The sequence below is a fragment of the Gavia stellata genome, unplaced genomic scaffold (genome assembly GCF_030936135.1).
Source record: "Gavia stellata isolate bGavSte3 unplaced genomic scaffold, bGavSte3.hap2 HAP2_SCAFFOLD_404, whole genome shotgun sequence".
NCBI lineage: Eukaryota > Metazoa > Chordata > Aves > Gaviiformes > Gaviidae > Gavia > Gavia stellata.
In genome coordinates, this window is record NW_026776332.1 from 28,150 (window position 1) to 43,810 (window position 15,661).

General features: G+C 67.3%; 1 protein-coding gene and 1 non-coding gene across 3 annotated transcripts; both read left to right on the forward strand.

The window, feature by feature from the left end:
- Window positions 1-6,001: 6,001 nt before the first annotated feature.
- Window positions 6,002-6,074, forward strand: TRNAR-CCG (transfer RNA arginine (anticodon CCG)). The gene has a single exon. It is a non-coding gene; the product is annotated as a tRNA-Arg (tRNA).
- A 6,281-nt stretch (window positions 6,075-12,355) lies between these two features.
- Window positions 12,356-15,603, forward strand: VPS28 (VPS28 subunit of ESCRT-I). Of its 2 annotated transcripts, XM_059834554.1 has the most exons (9): window positions 12,356-12,450; window positions 12,594-12,622; window positions 12,715-12,752; window positions 14,398-14,487; window positions 14,610-14,715; window positions 14,817-14,918; window positions 15,011-15,064; window positions 15,155-15,246; window positions 15,333-15,603. In XM_059834554.1, the coding sequence occupies exons 1-9, from the start codon at window positions 12,414-12,416 to the stop codon at window positions 15,448-15,450; spliced, it is 666 nt and encodes a 221-aa protein (XP_059690537.1). In that variant the 5' UTR covers window positions 12,356-12,413; the 3' UTR covers window positions 15,451-15,603. The 2 variants fall into 2 exon arrangements, with proteins under 2 accessions (XP_059690537.1, XP_059690538.1); XM_059834555.1 differs by lacking the exons at window positions 12,594-12,622; window positions 12,715-12,752 and having other exon boundaries at window positions 12,432-12,450.
- Window positions 15,604-15,661: the final 58 nt, after the last annotated feature.

The following is a 15,661-nucleotide window of genomic DNA, read 5'->3' on the forward strand; positions in this document are numbered from 1 at the left end:
CCTCCCCGGGGCACATGTGTCACCTCCCCGGGGCACGTGTGTCCACGCAGTGTCACCCATGCCACATGTCACCTCCTCATGCCCCAGGCCACATGTCCACGCAGTGGCACCTGTGCCACGTGTCACCTCCCCGGGGCACATGTGTCCACGCAACAGTGGCCGTGGCACATGTCACTTCCCCGGAGCACATGTGTCACCTCCCTGGGGCACACATGGCCATGCAACGGTGGCTGTGGCACATGTGTCACCTCCCCGGGGCACGTGTGGCCATGCAATGGTGGTTGTGGCACAGGTCACCTCCCCGGGGCACGTGTGTCCATGCAATGGTGGCCGTGGCACCTCTGTCACCTCCCCAGGGCATGTGTGGCCATGCTATGGTGGCCGTGGCACGTGTGTCACCTCCCCGGGGCACGTGTGTCACCTCCCCAGGGCACATGTGTCCATGCAACGGTGGCCATGGCACACGTGTCACCTCCCTGGCGCACATGTGTCACCTCCCCAGGGTACACGTGTCCATGCAATGGTGGCTGTGGCACACGTGTCACCTCCCCAGAGCACATGTGTCACCTCCCCGGGGCATGTGTGTCACCTCCCCGGGCACACGTGTCCATGCAATGGTGGCCGTGGCACCTCTGTCACCTCCCCGGGGCACATGTGTCCATGCAATGGTGGCCGTGGCACACGTGTCACCTCCCTGGCGCACATGTGTCACCTCCCCGGGGCACACATGTCCATGCAACGGTGGCCGTGGCACGTGTGGCACCTCCCCGGGGCACGTGTGTCCATGCAGTGTCACCCATGCCACGTGTCACCTCCCCAGGGCACACGTGTCCATGCAATGGTGGCTGTGGCACCTCTGTCACCTCCCCGGGGCATGCGTGGCCATGCTATGGTGGCTGTGGCACACATGTCACCTCCCTGGCGCACGTGTGTCACCTCCCCGGGGCACACATGTCCACGCAACGGTGGCTGTGGCACATGTGTCACCTCCCCGGGGCACATGTGTCCATGCAGTGTCACCCATGCCACGTGTCACCTCCCCAGGGCACACGTGTCCACGCAAACGGTGGCCGTGGCACACGTGTCACCTCCCCGGGGCACACATGTCCATGCAACGGTGGCTGTGGCACGTGTGTCACCTCCCCGGGGCACATGTGTCCGTGCAATGGTGGCCGTGGCACACATGTCACCTCCCTGGGGCACACGTGTCCATGCTATGGTGGCCGTGGCACACATGTCACCTCCCTGGCGCACATGTGTCACCTCCCTGGGGCACACGTGTCCATGCAATGGTGACCATGGCACATGTCACCTCCCCGGGGCACACATGTCCATGCAACGGTGGCTGTGGCACGTGTGGCACCTCCCCGGGGCACGTGTGCCCACGCAACGGTGGCCGTGGCACACATGTCACCTCCCCAGGACACACGTGTCCACGCAGTGTCACCCGTGCCACATGTCACCTCCCCGGCACACGTGTGCCTGCGGCAGTGCCGGTGCCGCGTCTCACCCCGCCGTGCCCCAGCCCACGTGCGCCTGCACTGGTGGCGGTGCCACGTGTCCCCTCCCTGCACCCACGTCCCCCCGTGTCCCCCCGTGTCCCCCCACGTCCCCTCACCTCGGGGCTGTCGGCGCTGCGGTAGTTGGGCCCCACGGCCGCCAGCAGCTCGGCCACCTCCCACAAGCCGGGGCCACGGGTGCCGGTGGCATCGCCGGTGCCATCGCGGGTGTCGTTGGCGGCGAAGGCGTGGTGCAGCGCCCGGGCGCGGGTGGCCCAGCGCCCCGAGGTGGCCCCGGCGCAGGCGGTGAGGGGGTCCCGCAGGGTGACCAGGACGGCGGCACCCAACCACGGCAGCTCGGTGGCCTCCAGCCGGGCGGTGGCACCCGCCTTCCCCACCAGCGCCAGGACGGCGTCCGCCGAGAGGCACTGTGGGGACGGGGGAGTCAGGGTGACACGGGGGTCAGGGTGACATGGGGGTCAGGGTGACATGGGGGTCAGGGTGACGTGGGGTCAGGGTGACGTGGGGGTCAGGGTGCCATGGGGTCAGGGTGCCATGGGGTCAGGGTGACACGGGGGTCAGGGTGACATGGGGTCAGGGTGACGTGGGGTCAGGGTGACATGGGGTCAGGGTGACACGGGGGTCAGGGTGACGTGGGGTCAGGGTGACACGGGGGTCAGGGTGCCACAGTGTCAGGGTGACACGGGGTCAGGGTGCCATGAGATCAGGGTGCCGGGGGGGTCAGGGTGCCATGAGGTCAGGGTGATGAGGGGGTCAGGGTGCCGGGGGGGTCAGGGTGCCGGAGGGGTCAGGGTGCCATGGGGTCAGGGTGCCGGGGGGGTCAGGGTGCCATGGGGTCACCACCACCCCTGTGGCACGGGGGCTGCCAGGAGCAGTGGGGCCGACACCCGCCCCCCCCCCCCGGGACGGGCGCCCCTCGGAGCCCCCCCGCCCCACAGGCCCCCCCCCCCCCCCATTCCTCCAGCCCTCCCCCCCGCCGTGGCACCCACTGAGCACCCCGAAACAAGTGGGGTGCAGAGCCACCCCACGGCCACGAGGCCCCATCCAGCCCTCCCCGGGCACAGGGGGCGCACGCGGTGGGCACGGCACGGCACGGCACGGTGCCGGGCACCCCGGGGGGCAGAGGGACCCCCCAGCACCTTGGAGGGGACAGGGCCACCCCATGGCACCCCGTGGGGCAGGGGGACACAGGGCAGGGACCCCCCCCCACCCAGCACCCCACCCTGCGCCCCACGGCACCACCGGCACGGCGGGGACCCCCGGGGTGGGTGCAGGGGGGGACGGGGCGCAGCACCGGGCACCCAAGTCCTGGGGCACCCGGGGGGCAGTGGGTGCCTGGGCCGTGCCGGGCTGTGCCGTGCTGTGCCATGCACGGCTGCATGGTGCCATGCGGTGCTGCACGGTGCTGTGCCGTGCCGTGTACTGCTGCATGGTGCTGTGCCGTGCCAAGCCATGCCATGCGCTGCTGCACGGTGCCACGCGGTGCTGCACGGTGCCGTGCCGTGCCATGCACTGCTGCACAGTGCCGTGCCGTGCCGTGCCATGCACTGCTGCATGGTGCCATGCGGTGCTGCATGGTGCCGTGCCGTGCCATGCACTGCTGCACGGTGCCACACGGTGCCGTGCCGTGCCATGCACTGCTGCATGGTGCCATGCGGTGCTGCACGGTGCCGTGCCATGCCATGCACTGCTGCACGGTGCCATGCAGTGCTGCCCGGTGCCATGCAGTGCTGCCCAGTGCCATGCGGTGCTGCACGGTGCCGTGCTGTGCCATGCACTGCTGCATGGTGCCATGCGGTGCTGCACGGTGCTGTGCCACACCGTGTACTGCTGCACGGTGCCGTACGGTTCTGCACGGTGCCGTGCCGTGCCATGCACTGCTGCACGGTGCCGTACAGTGCCGCAGCACGCTGTGCCGTGCCACGCCATGCCGTGCCGTGCCGGCGAGCTGGAGTTTGACCCTCGCCGCCCGCCCTGCCTTTCTTTCCACACGGCCCGGCGTTGCCGGCACGGGCTCTTACCTTTCCACACGGCCCAGCGTGGCACTGCGCACGGCCGGCGGCGATGCCCACGAGGGACTCCACCACGCCGTGGGGCAGGGAACCGCTTCCCGACGACAGCAGGGCCTCGAGTGCCGCCACCGGTTCGGCGACGCCGGCGGGGTCCCGGCCGGTCACCCCCAGGCCCAGGGTCAGCAGGAGCAGCAGCGGGGTCATGGCGTGCCGGACCCTGTGCCACGCAACGCCGGTGGGCCGCAGTGCCGCCGGCTCGGGGGTTGCCAGCCGGTGCCGGTGTGTGCCGTGGGGCGCCGGGGCTGTAAAACCGCCCGGGGACACGGCGGTGATTGGCTCGGGGCGAGATTGCCCCGGGTTAACCATTCCTCAGGGCCCGGCGCGGCCGCTGTGCCTGCACCCGGCCCCCCCCCGAGCCCCGGCACCGCCACCGGCACCCCCCACCCTCGCCTCTCCTGTGGGTGCTGGGGCACCCCCATGGGTGCTGGGGTCCCCCCCCCGGCCCCCAGCGCAGCCCCGGCACCCGGCTGTGGTGCGAAGCTCACACCCGGGTGCAAACGTCACCCCGGGGTGCCCCCCCCCTTTGGGTGCTGGGCTCTCCCCGGGCGCCTGGCTCGGCTCCGGCACCCAGCTCAGGTCCTCAGCTCATGCCTGGGTGCTGGGCTCACCCCTGGGTGCTTCGTTCACGCCTGGGTGCTCGGCTCACCCTTGGGTGCTGGGCTCACCCCTGGGTGCTCCGTTCACGCCTGGGTGCTCGGCTCACCCCTGGGTGCTGGGCTCACCCCTGGGTGCTCCGTTCACCCTTGGGTGCTCAGCTCACTCCTGGGTGCTAGGCTCATGCCTGGGTGCTCAGCTCATGCCACGGTGCTCGGCTCACCCCTGGGTGCTCCGCTCCCCCCCCAGATGCTCGGCTCACCCTTGGGTGCTCAGCTCGCTCCTGGGTGCTCGGCTCGCCCCTGGGTGCTGGGCTCACCCCTGGGTGCTCAGCTCACTCCTGGGTGCTCGGCTCATGCCTGGGTGCTCGTCTCGCCCTCGGGTGCTCAGCTCATGCCTGGGTGCTGGGCTCATGCCTGGGTGCTGGGCTCACCCTTGGGTGCTGGGCTCACCCCTGGGTGCTCCGTTCACACCTGGGTGCTGGGCTCACGCCTGGGTGCTCAGCTCGCTCCTGGGTGCTCGTCTCGCCCTCGGGTGCTCAGCTCGCTCCTGGGTGCTGGGCTCACCCCTGGGTGCTGGGCTCACCCCTGGGTGCTCAGCTCACTCCTGGGTGCTCGGCTCATGCCTGGGTGCTCGTCTCGCCCTCGGGTGCTCAGCTCATGCCTGGGTGCTGGGCTCATGCCTGGGTGCTGGGCTCACCCTTGGGTGCTGGGCTCACCCCTGGGTGCTCCGTTCACACCTGGGTGCTGGGCTCACGCCTGGGTGCTCAGCTCGCTCCTGGGTGCTCGTCTCGCCCTCGGGTGCTCAGCTCGCTCCTGGGTGCTGGGCTCACCCCTGGGTGCTGGGCTCACCCCTGGGTGCTCCATTCATGCCTGGGTGCTCGTCTCGCCCTCGGGTGCTCAGCTCATGCCTGGGTGCTGAGCTCATGCCTGGGTGCTGGGCTCACCCTTGGGTGCTCAGCTCACCCTTGGGTGCTCCGCTCTCCCCAGGGTGCTTGTCTCCCCCGGCACCCCTCCCTGTGACACCCCGCCGGGAAGGGACGGTGTCCCACGCCGGGGCCGTGCCGAGCCGCTCATCACCGGCGGGAGCGCGGCGTCCGCGGCACAGGGGTGCGAGAGGTGGGGGTGGCCGCCCCAGAGGTCTCACCGCGACCGGCGCTGCCTTGACGGACGTGGGTGCGTCAGCGCCAACAGTGGGGCTGAGCACCACGGCACGGCGCGGCACTGCGTGGCGCGGTACCACACGGCATGGCACATCACACCCGGCGTGGCACGGCACGGCACATCACACCCAGCGTGGCACGGCACAGCCATGGACAGGGCATGTGCCGATATCCCGGGAGCCGCCCGGCTGCCCCACGGCCTCCCGCTACCTGTGCCGGCACGGCCGTGTCCCGGCAGAGGGGTGGGCAGGGAGGACGTCCCGGTTGCAGAGCTGTCACCGTGCCCGGCGGAGCCGGCATGGCAGAGCACCGGGGCGGTTGGTGCCCAGCCGGCGAGGCTGTGCCGAGGCAGCAGGCCCATCCCGGCTCCATCGCCGGCTGCACGGCACACCCGGCCCGCGGGCAGGGAGACAGCCCTCGCCACGTGCTCGCCCGTCCCGGCACCCACCCCGCGTGACGGTGGGTGACACGGCACCACGGCCGCCCCGACCTCTCCCCGCAGCCAAAGCGCAGCCCGGCCGGCGGCACCGCCGGAGTCTGCCCCGTCCCCCCCGTCCTTATCGCCAGCGACGCCCTCGCGCCCATCGGCGCTCCCGGCAGTGCCGGAGGTCCCCTCGGTGGGCAGCGCGGTGCACCCACCACGCTGGCGGCCGGGCCCAGTGGCCTAATGGATAAGGCATCAGCCTCCGGAGCTGGGGATTGTGGGTTCGAGTCCCACCTGGGTCGGGGAGGACGTGGATTTTGCCCCACGGGCGGGGTGGCGAGAGTCCTCCGGCAGTGCCGGCACCAGGAAGGGCCATTGGGAAAGCCCCGGCACAGCCGGGACCTTGTGCCAGGAAAGCCCTCGTTGGGGGTGAGTGGGGTCAGTACCAACAGCCGCAATGGCAATTACTCCCAAATCCACGTGTCGGCACATCGCTCCTCCCTGGAGCGGCGTTACCGGCAAAACCACCGGTTTTGCTCCGAGGGGTCGGCAGCTTTTATTTGTCTTCTTTAAGAACCGGCTGCGCGGCACGGCCGGCTGCCCTGCAGCAACCGGAGCCGGTTGTCCGTCCCCTCCAGCCGCCGCCGGCACCACCGCGGCCACTTTTGAGCATCCCAGTGCTGCCCCACAGCCCCGTCCCTTCCTGCTCTCCCGCTCCACCCTGTAAAACCCCGGTGAAACCCCCACCCGGCCGAGCCGGGGGAACCTTCCAGGGGCTTCCAGCCAGAGCCCCCCCACCAAATCCCACCGGCTGTGCACCGGGAGAGGACTTATTTCCACCTAAGGCTGTCCGGCAGCGACGGGCAAAGCCGAGCCGGTTTTCCGCTCGCTCCCGTAAAGATACAGGTGGCCGGAGCATGCCTGGACGGTGAACGGGTCCGGCGAGGCGCCGGGCTTTAATATCGCGGCAATCAGGTGGTTTCGTTAAGGGTAATAAAAGAATAAACCTCCCCGCGCGATATTCCAGCGCCGGTTATCTCGGCGAGGCATCGGCCAAGGCGCTGGGGAAGTTAATGTTTGATAACGGGGCTGCCCGACGGTGCTACGGCAGGAGGGGATGCCGGCACGGCGCCGAGCAGCAGCCGGCGTAGGAGACAGGCGGCGTTTGGGGCAATACCTACGGGAAATGAGGCGGGTTTGGGGATAAAACCACCGTATTTGGGGATTTGGGTCCGAGAGGAGACCCCTGGCATCCGTCCCTTCTCCTCCCCGTGCCCGCAAGCGTCGGTTTTGCCGGCGGTTTGTCTTCGGCACAAGCTCGCGGCGCGGGGAAGGCAGATCTCGGGCGGCGTCTGCCGCAACCAGCCTCGTACCAGGACGGACAGACAAAGTCCCGGCAGCCGATGGGCATTTCACGGCTTCCTTGTTCCTCCCAATAACCGGCGTTGGCCAAAGCATTTGCCGAGCCACCGCACGTGGTGATAAAAGCCACGGACACGGCGCTGCCGGGGTCCCACAGGGCGCCCTGAAATGCCCGCGGGGGTCCCCAGCGGGAACGGGGTCCCTTGAAGGGGACGTGGCACCTTCTACACGGTCAAGAGGTGCTGCTGCCGGTGGTTTCCTCCAGAAGCTGCTCCTTCACCGAATGGTTTGATGCCCAATGTACGGCTGACGCCGAGACCGGCTGCTCCCGGCAGGTCACCCCAATGCTCACCCACTTCTGGGGGCACCCGGCTCGGCGGGTGCTGGTGGGGACCGTAAGAAGTCCGGGGAGGTTCATCCCGGTTGGTGGGGAGCGTCACGTCAACCGGGTTCCCCGGGACGGTGCCGAGGAGCTGCCGAGGAGCCGATGAAGCACCCAGGTCCACCCAAAGCTCGGGCTGATCCCCGCCCAGGTGGGGGTCTCAAACCATCTTCGCTCCCACCCACCTTCATCCCAGAGTCAACTTCGCTCCCGACTCCTCTTCCTCCGCCCCAGCGATGGGCAACGGGGGTTGGGGTCAGTCCGTGACGCTTCGTCTCTGCCGCTCCTTCCTCCCCGCGTTCTTCCCCTGCTCCGCTGCGGGGTCCCACCCGGGGGAGACAGTCCCCCCACCAACGGCTCCGCCATGGACCTCCGTGGGCTTCAGGGTGGAGATCTGCTCCACCGTGGGGTCATCCGTGGGCTTCAGGGTGGAGATCTGCTCCGCCGTGGACCTCCGTGGGCTTCAGGGTGGAGATCTGCTCCGCCGTGGACCTCCGTGGGCTTCAGGGAGGAGATCTGCTCCACCGTGGAGTCATCCGTGGGCTTCAGGGTGGAGATCTGCTCTGCCGTGGGGTCATCCGTGGGCTTCAGGGTGGAGATCTTCTCCGCCGTGGACCTCCGTGGGCTGCAGGGTGGAGATCTGCTCCGCCGTGGGGTCATCCGTGGGCTTCAGGGTGGAGATCTGCTCCGCCGTGGGGTCATCCATGGGCTGCAGAGTGGAGATCTGCTCCGCCGTGGGGTCATCTGTGGGCTTCAGGGTGGAGATCTGCTCCGCCGTGGACCTCCGTGGGCTTCAGGGAGGAGATCTGCTCCACCGTGGAGTCATCCGTGGGCTTCAGGGTGGAGATCTGCTCTGCCGTGGGGTCATACGTGGGCTTCAGGGTGGAGATCTGCTCCACCGTGGGGTCATCCGTGGGCTTCAGGGTGGAGATCTGCTCCGCCGTGGACCTCCGTGGGCTTCAGGGTGGAGATCTGCTCCGCCGTGGGGTCATCCGTGGGCTTCAGGGTGGAGATCTGCTCCGCCGTGGGGTCATCTGTGGGCTTCAGGGTGGAGATCTGCTCCGCCGTGGGGTCATCCGTGGGCTTCAGGGTGGAGATCTGCTCCGTCGTGGACCTCCACGGCTGGTGGGGAACCTCGGCCCCGGCGCCTGGAGCACCATCTCCTCCTCCTCCTCCTCCCCTGGCCCTGGGTTCCGCACGGCTGCTCGTGGTCTCACCCCACGTTAACCCAAGAGGCGCCACCACCGTCGCTGACGGGCTCAGCTTTGTCCAGCGGCGGGTCCATCCCGGCGCCGGCTCTATCCACCATGGAGCCAGTTCCTGGTGTCTTCTCACAGAAGCCCCGCCCCCCGCTACCAAAACTTTGCCACGTAAACCCCGTACGCCGCCTTCTAAAGCACTCGTCCACCTGACGCGTCCGCCTGGCCGCCCAGCCGACGTCATCGGCGTGGGTTGGCACCGCGGTCCCCAATCGCCTCAAAAGCTTCACCGTAGAAACCGGTGCAGCTCCGGGGGTGAAGGGCAGCCTGTTCTCCTCCTCCTCCTCCTCCTCTTCCTCCTTCTCTTGGCGGGGCGTTCATTCCTTCACCCACCGAGCCCCGGGCGCGTGGAAGACCTCGCGGACACGCACCGACCAAACATAACCGGGGCTCATCCTACTCCCGGTGGGCGCGAAGCCAAAGGGATTCTCCTGAAGGACCTCCGACGTTGAACCCACGTTGACGTTGAACCAACGTTGATGTTGAACCCACGTTGACATTGAACCAACACTGACATTGAACCCACGTGGACGTTGAACCCAAGTGGACATTGAACCAACGCTGACCTTGAACCACGTTGACCTTGAACCCATGAACCACGTTGACCTTGAACCCACGTTGACCTTGAACCAACGCTGACGTTGAACCCACGCTGATGTTGAACCCACGTTGACGTTGAACCAATGTTGGCGTTGAACCCACGTTGACGTTGAACCCACATTGACCTTGAAGCCATGTTGACCTTGAACCAACGCTGACGTTGAACCTACGTTGACCTTGAACCAATGTTGACCTTGAACCCACGCTGACCTTGAACCCACGCTGATGTTGAACCAATGTTGGCATTGAACCCACGCTGACCTTGAACCCACGTTGACGTTGAACCAACGCTGACCTTGAACCCACGTTGACCTTGAACCAACGCTGATGTTGAACCCACGTTGACCTTGAACCAATGTTGACCTTGAACCCACGCTGATGTTGAACCCACGTTGACGTTGAACCCACGTTGACGTTGAACCCAAGTGGACGTCGAACCAACATTGACGCTGAACCCACGTTGATGTCAAACCCACGTTGACGCTGAACCAACGTTGACGTTGAACCCACGTTGGCGTTGAACCCACGTTGACGTGAAACCCCCGTTGACGTCGAACCAACGTTTCCTGCCAAAAACCGGTATTTTAATATTTTTTTTTTATGTTTCCCTTTTTTTTCTAGCGTAAACTCCTTCTGGACGCGGAGCGCACAACCGGTTTGAAGGCGGCAGGAAGAAAAGTCTCCCGCGGTGATCCCCGCCACGGAGGGACAAAGCGGCGGGGAGCACGCCTGACCCCCGCCCCGGCCCCACGTGCTGCCAGGCGCAGGCGGGAGACCCTGCCCCCAAACCTCCACCCCACCTCTCCCGGCCAGGTTGGCTTCGGCACTTCTGCCCTTCATCCGTGGCTGTCGGGGACGGCAAATCCGGTGGTGACGCGGCAGAGCGTCTCGGGGATTTTCCTCTTTATTTTTGTGGGTTTTCTTATATTTAACCCGGCGATTTCCCTAAGCGGAAGGCGCTCGAGGTTTGAGGAATCGCCGGATCCTGTAGTGCCTCGAGTCACCGGCCGGCAGCCTCGAGCTGGGCTCGAATCGCAAGCCGGTGTTAAACCGTAAACCGATCCGGCATCCACTGAATTTGGGAGCCCTGAAGAGGTAGAGCCGCATTCATTAACCCCGTTTTGGTGGTAACCGGAAGAACACGACGGCGTTTCTCAGCTCCGCCGGGATAAAGGGACCCCCGGAAGACTGTTGGCACCCCCGGGAAGCCGCGAGGAGCCGGCGCTCGGGGCAGGACGGCTGTCGCCGGTGGCTGTGGCACAGGCACCCGCTGCCCCGGGCACCGTCGTTTTCCAGCCTCGCCGTAACCACGGGGTCTGTGGGTAACCGAAAACCGGACCCCTTCACCGACCCGCGTGCCTGGAGCTGGTGCTGGCGCGGGAACGCGGTTAGAAAAGAGCGAACGCCTTGACGTCGTCTTGACATCATCCTGACGTCATCCCGATGCTGGAAAACCTCGGAGACGCCGCCGGCTTTTCCTGGAGTTTCTTCCTTTGCCGTATTTCGCTCTTGGCTTCTTTCCTCGGAACAACCGGCGCCACCCCGGTTACCGGCACGGGACCAACCCCGCGACCCCCAGAACCGCGCCCGGCGCTTTACGGCTTTGCCCCGCCGGGGAAGGTCAAAGCGCTTCGCCCGCCTCGGCGGTTCTTTCGCCCTTGACCCCGGCGCGGCGCGGAAACGCCGACGGCCCGGCCTTGAGCTCCGCCCCGCCCCGCCGCCACCGCCGGCTATCGCGGGGTTTATGGCCGCCGGCGAGCCGCGTCAGCTGCCACCTCACCGCGCTCCTTGCCCCGCCAGCCGGGCCGGCCAAGGACAGCCGCCGCCGGCTGCCGCCTTCCCTCGGAGTCCCGCCTTCCCGCAGGGCTGCGGCGCCGACCCCGCCCAGCTGACCCCGCCCAGCTGACCCCGCCCAGCCGACCCCGCCCAGCCGACCCCGCCCGCAGCCCTGCCCATGGGGGGCGAAGCGCCCACCCCTCCACCAGCCGTGGGTCCCTGCTGCCGCCATCCCCGCGCCCCCCTGCCCCACGGCGCCAGGCCTATGGGGCGCCAGGCCTATGGGGCAGCAGGCCTATGGGGTGCCAGGTCTATGGGGCGCCAGGCCTGTGGGGCAGCAGGTCTATGGGGCGCCAGGCCTATGGGGCAGCAGGCCTATGGGGCGCCAGGCCTATGGGGCAGCAGGCCTATAGGGCAGCTGGCCTATGGGGCAGCTGGCCTATGGGGCGCCAGGCCTATGGGGCAGCAGGCCTATGGGGCGCCAGCCCTATGGGGCGCCAGGTGTATAGGGCGCCAGGCCTATGGGGCGCCAGGCCTATGGGGCAGCAGGCCTATGGGGTGCCAGGCCTATGGGGCGCCAGGCCTATGGGGCAGCAGGCCTATGGGGCGCCAGCCCTATGGGGCGCCAGGCGTATAGGGCGCCAGGCCTATCGGGCGCCAGGCCTATGGGGCGCCAGGCCTGTGGGGCAGCAGGCCTATGGGGCGCCAGGCCTATGGGGCAGCAGGCCTATGGGGCGCCAGCCCTATGGGGCGCCAGGCCTATGGGGCGCCAGGCCTGTGGGGCAGCAGGCCTATGGGGCACCAGGCGTATAGGGCGCCAGGCCTATCGGGCGCCAGGCCTATGGGGCGCCAGGCCTATGGGGCAGCAGCCCCCACGGTCAGGCAGGCCCCGTCCCCCCCCTCCTGCCCTCCCCCGCCGGGCACAGCGCCCCCTAGCCCCGGGGAGGGGCAGGAGCCCCTGAAGGCGCCTCGTTCCCGCCAAAACGCGCCGCTTTTCCCGCCAAACCCCTCTGCTTTTCCCGCCCAACCACTTAGCCCCTCCCCTCCCGCCTTCGCCCCGCCCCGCGCAGGCGGCGCGGCCCGCCAGGCGTCACCAGCCGATCGCCGCATCGTCGATCCGCCGCCATTTTGCGGAAGCGCAGAGACGCCGCCGGCAGCGGGACCGGGACCGGGACCGGGAGCGGGACCGGGAGCGGCCCAGAGCCCTCCGGGAGAGGCGGCGGCAGCGGGGCGGGGGCACAGACCCCTCCGGGCGAGGCGGGATGTTTCACGGTATCGCCGGCCCGCCCGGGATGGGAGGTGAGAGCGGCGGGACCAGGCCCCGCGCCTCCCCGTAGGCCTCGGGGGGGGAACCGGGGCTCCGGGGGGGGGACCGGGGCTCCCGGAGGGGGGTCTCGGTGTCCCCCCGCTTAACGCTACCCCCCGCCCCGCTGCCTTTGCAGCCCCCGGGAACAAGCCGGAGCTGTACGAGGTGAGTACGGCCCTCCCCGGTCGCCCCCCCGGGGCTGAGCCGCCGCCCCCCGGGGCTGAGCCGCCGCCCCTCTCCTCCCTTCTCCCCCGCAGGAGGTGAAGCTCTACAAGAACGCTCGGGAGAGGGAGAAGTGAGTCCCGGCCCCACACCCGGCTCGGAACGGGGGGCGGAAGGAGGCCCCCGGGGTGTCCCCCCCCCCCCCCCCCCCTCCGCCGCTGTGGGGGGCAGGGCCGGGGCCGCGGGGGAGGGGGGCCCGGGAGAGCGGTCTGCGTCACCGTCCCCTTCTCTCTGTGACGGTCCCTCCTGGGACGGTGTTCCTCATCACCGTCTCTTCATTCTCCGTCGTGGTCACTCCTGGGACACCGTTCTCCGTCGTGGTCCCCCCATTCTCCGTCGTGGTCCCCCCATTCTCCATCACAGTTCCTCCTGGGACACCATTCTCCATCGTGGTCCCCCCATTCTCCATCACAGTTCCTCCTGGGACACCGTTCTCCATTATGGTCCCTCCTGGGACACCGTTCTGCATCGTGGTCCCCCCATTCTCCGTCGTGGTCCCCCCATTCTCCATCACAGTTCCTCCTGGGACACCATTCTCCGTCGTGGTCCCCCCATTCTCCATCGTGGTCCCCCCATTCTCCATCACAGTTCCTCCTGGGACACCATTCTCCATCGTGGTCCCTCCTGGGACACTGTTCTTCGTCGTGGTCCTCTTATTCTCCATTACAGTTCCTCCTGGGACACCATTCTCCGTCATGGTCCCCCCATTCTCCGTCATAGTCCCCCCAGTCTCCATCACAGTTCCTCCTGGGACACCATTCTCCATCGTGGTCCCCCCATTCTCCATCACAGTTGCTCCTGGGACACCATTCTCCATTATGGTCCCTCCTGGGACACCGTTCTGCATCGTGGTCCCCCCATTCTCCGTCGTGGTCCCCCCATTCTCCATCACAGTTCCTCCTGAGACACCATTCTCCGTCGTGGTCCCCCCATTCTCCATCGTGGTCCCCCCATTCTCCATCACAGTTCCTCCTGGGACACCATTCTCCGTCGTGGTCCCCCCATTCTCCGTCACAGTTCCTCCTGGGACACCATTCTCCGTCGTGGTCCCTCCTGGGACACTGTTCTTCATCGTGGTCCTCTTATTCTCCATCGTGGTCCTCTCATTGTCTATCACAGTTCCTCCTGGGACAGTGTTCCTCATCACCGTCCCTTCATTCTCCGTCGTGGTCCCCCCATTCTCCATCGCAGTTCCTCCTGAGACACCGTTCTCCGTCATGGTCCCCCCATTCTCCGTCATAGTCCCCCCAGTCTCCGTCACAGTTCCTCCTGGGACACCATTCTCCGTCGTGGTCCCCCCATTCTCCGTCATAGTCCCCCCAGTCTCCGTCACAGTTCCTCCTGGGACACCATTCTCCGTCGTGGTCCCTCCTGGGACACTGTTCTTCATCGTGGTCCTCTTATTCTCCATCATGGTCCTCTCATTCTCCATCACAGTTCCTCCTGGGACACCGTTCTCCATCACGGTCCCCTCATTCTCCGTCATGGTCCCTCCTGGGACACCATTCTCCGTCGTGGTCCCCCCATTCTCCATCACAGTTGCTCCTGGGACACCGTTCTCCATCGCGGTCCCCCTCTTCTCCGTCACAGTCCCTCCTGGTCCCCTCTTTTCCGTCACGGTCGCCCATTCTCCACCACGGTCCCTACTGGGCCACTGTCCTCCCCCGCGGACCCCCTCCCACCCTTCTCCTCCCCCGCGGTCCCCGTTGCGGTTGCAGGTACGACAACATGGCGGAGCTCTTCGCGGTGGTGAAGACGCTGCAGGCGCTGGAGAAGGCCTACATCAAGGACTGCGTCTCTCCTAACGAGTAAGTCCTCGGCGCCGAGCAGGGCGGCAGCGGCGGCAGCACCCGGAGCGTCACGGAGGGTCCCTCATGTCCCCGCGGGAGGGGACGAGCCCGTCCCCTCCCTCGCCCCTGTCCCTCCCCAGGTACACGGCCGCCTGCTCCCGCCTCCTGGTGCAGTTCAAAGCCGCCCTCAAACAAGTGCAGGGTTCCGAGATCAGCTCCATCGACGACTTCTGCCGCAAGTTCCGGGTGAGCCGTGGCGCTTCCCCGTACCCTCGGCGTCGGCGCAAACCGGGCGCCGGGGCTTCGCGGGCGCCGGTCGTGCCGCTTACGGCGGCGTCTTCCCGCAGCTCGACTGCCCGTTGGCCATGGAGAGGATCAAGGAGGACCGGCCCATCACCATCAAGGACGACAAGGGCAACCTCAACCGCTGCATCGCCGATATCGTCTCCGTACGGTGCCGGGGGGTTGCCGGAGCTCGGCTTCGGTGGGTTTGGGGGGCGGGGAAGGGTTGCGGTTGAGCCGAACGCTCCCTCTCTCGCAGCTCTTCATCACGGTGATGGACAAGCTGCGCCTGGAGATCCGAGCCATGGACGAGGTAGGGTGCCGCGGTTCAGCTGCGGGAGCGCCGGGAACCCCCGGTTTGGTGATGCCGGAGCGACGGCTCACCCCAAGTTCCTCTCCCCAGATCCAGCCGGACCTACGGGAGCTGATGGAGACGATGAACCGGATGAGCCACCTGCCCCCCGACTTCGAGGGGAGGCAGAAAGTCAACCAATGGTGAGTGCCGGAGTGCCGGCACCGTTACCGGCGCCGTTTCTGGGGTGCCGGCGGTGCTGCTGATGCAGCCCCCCTGCTCCTCCCAGGCTCCAGACGCTCAGCGGGATGTCGGCGTCGGATGAGCTGGATGATTCCCAGGTCCGGCAGATGTTGTTCGACCTGGAATCTGCCTACAATGCCTTCAACCGCTTCCTCCACTCCTGAGCCGTCCGGCACGCGCCGGCACCGTCGTTCCCTCCCAGTTCAAGCCTCCCAGTCCCCTCCCAGTCCTTACTGGTGTTAAGAGCAAGCCAGGGACAATAAATCGCAGGTCCGACACCTGCCTCGTGAGCGCCGGTGATGCCGGGACCCCAAAAAGCAGCAGCCACGTTGATAAATACGGTGTGTAATGGCCGCGCCGGTTAAAAATACAAGC

Coding starts and splice junctions, on each gene's coding strand:
- VPS28 (XM_059834554.1), top strand. CDS start 12,414: ATGTTTCACGGTATCGCCGGCCCGCCCGGGATGGGAG. Junction 14,488..14,609: donor GACTGCGTCTCTCCTAACGA/GTAAGTCCTCGG, acceptor GTCCCTCCCCAG/GTACACGGCCGCCTGCTCCC. Junction 14,716..14,816: donor ACTTCTGCCGCAAGTTCCGG/GTGAGCCGTGGC, acceptor GTCTTCCCGCAG/CTCGACTGCCCGTTGGCCAT.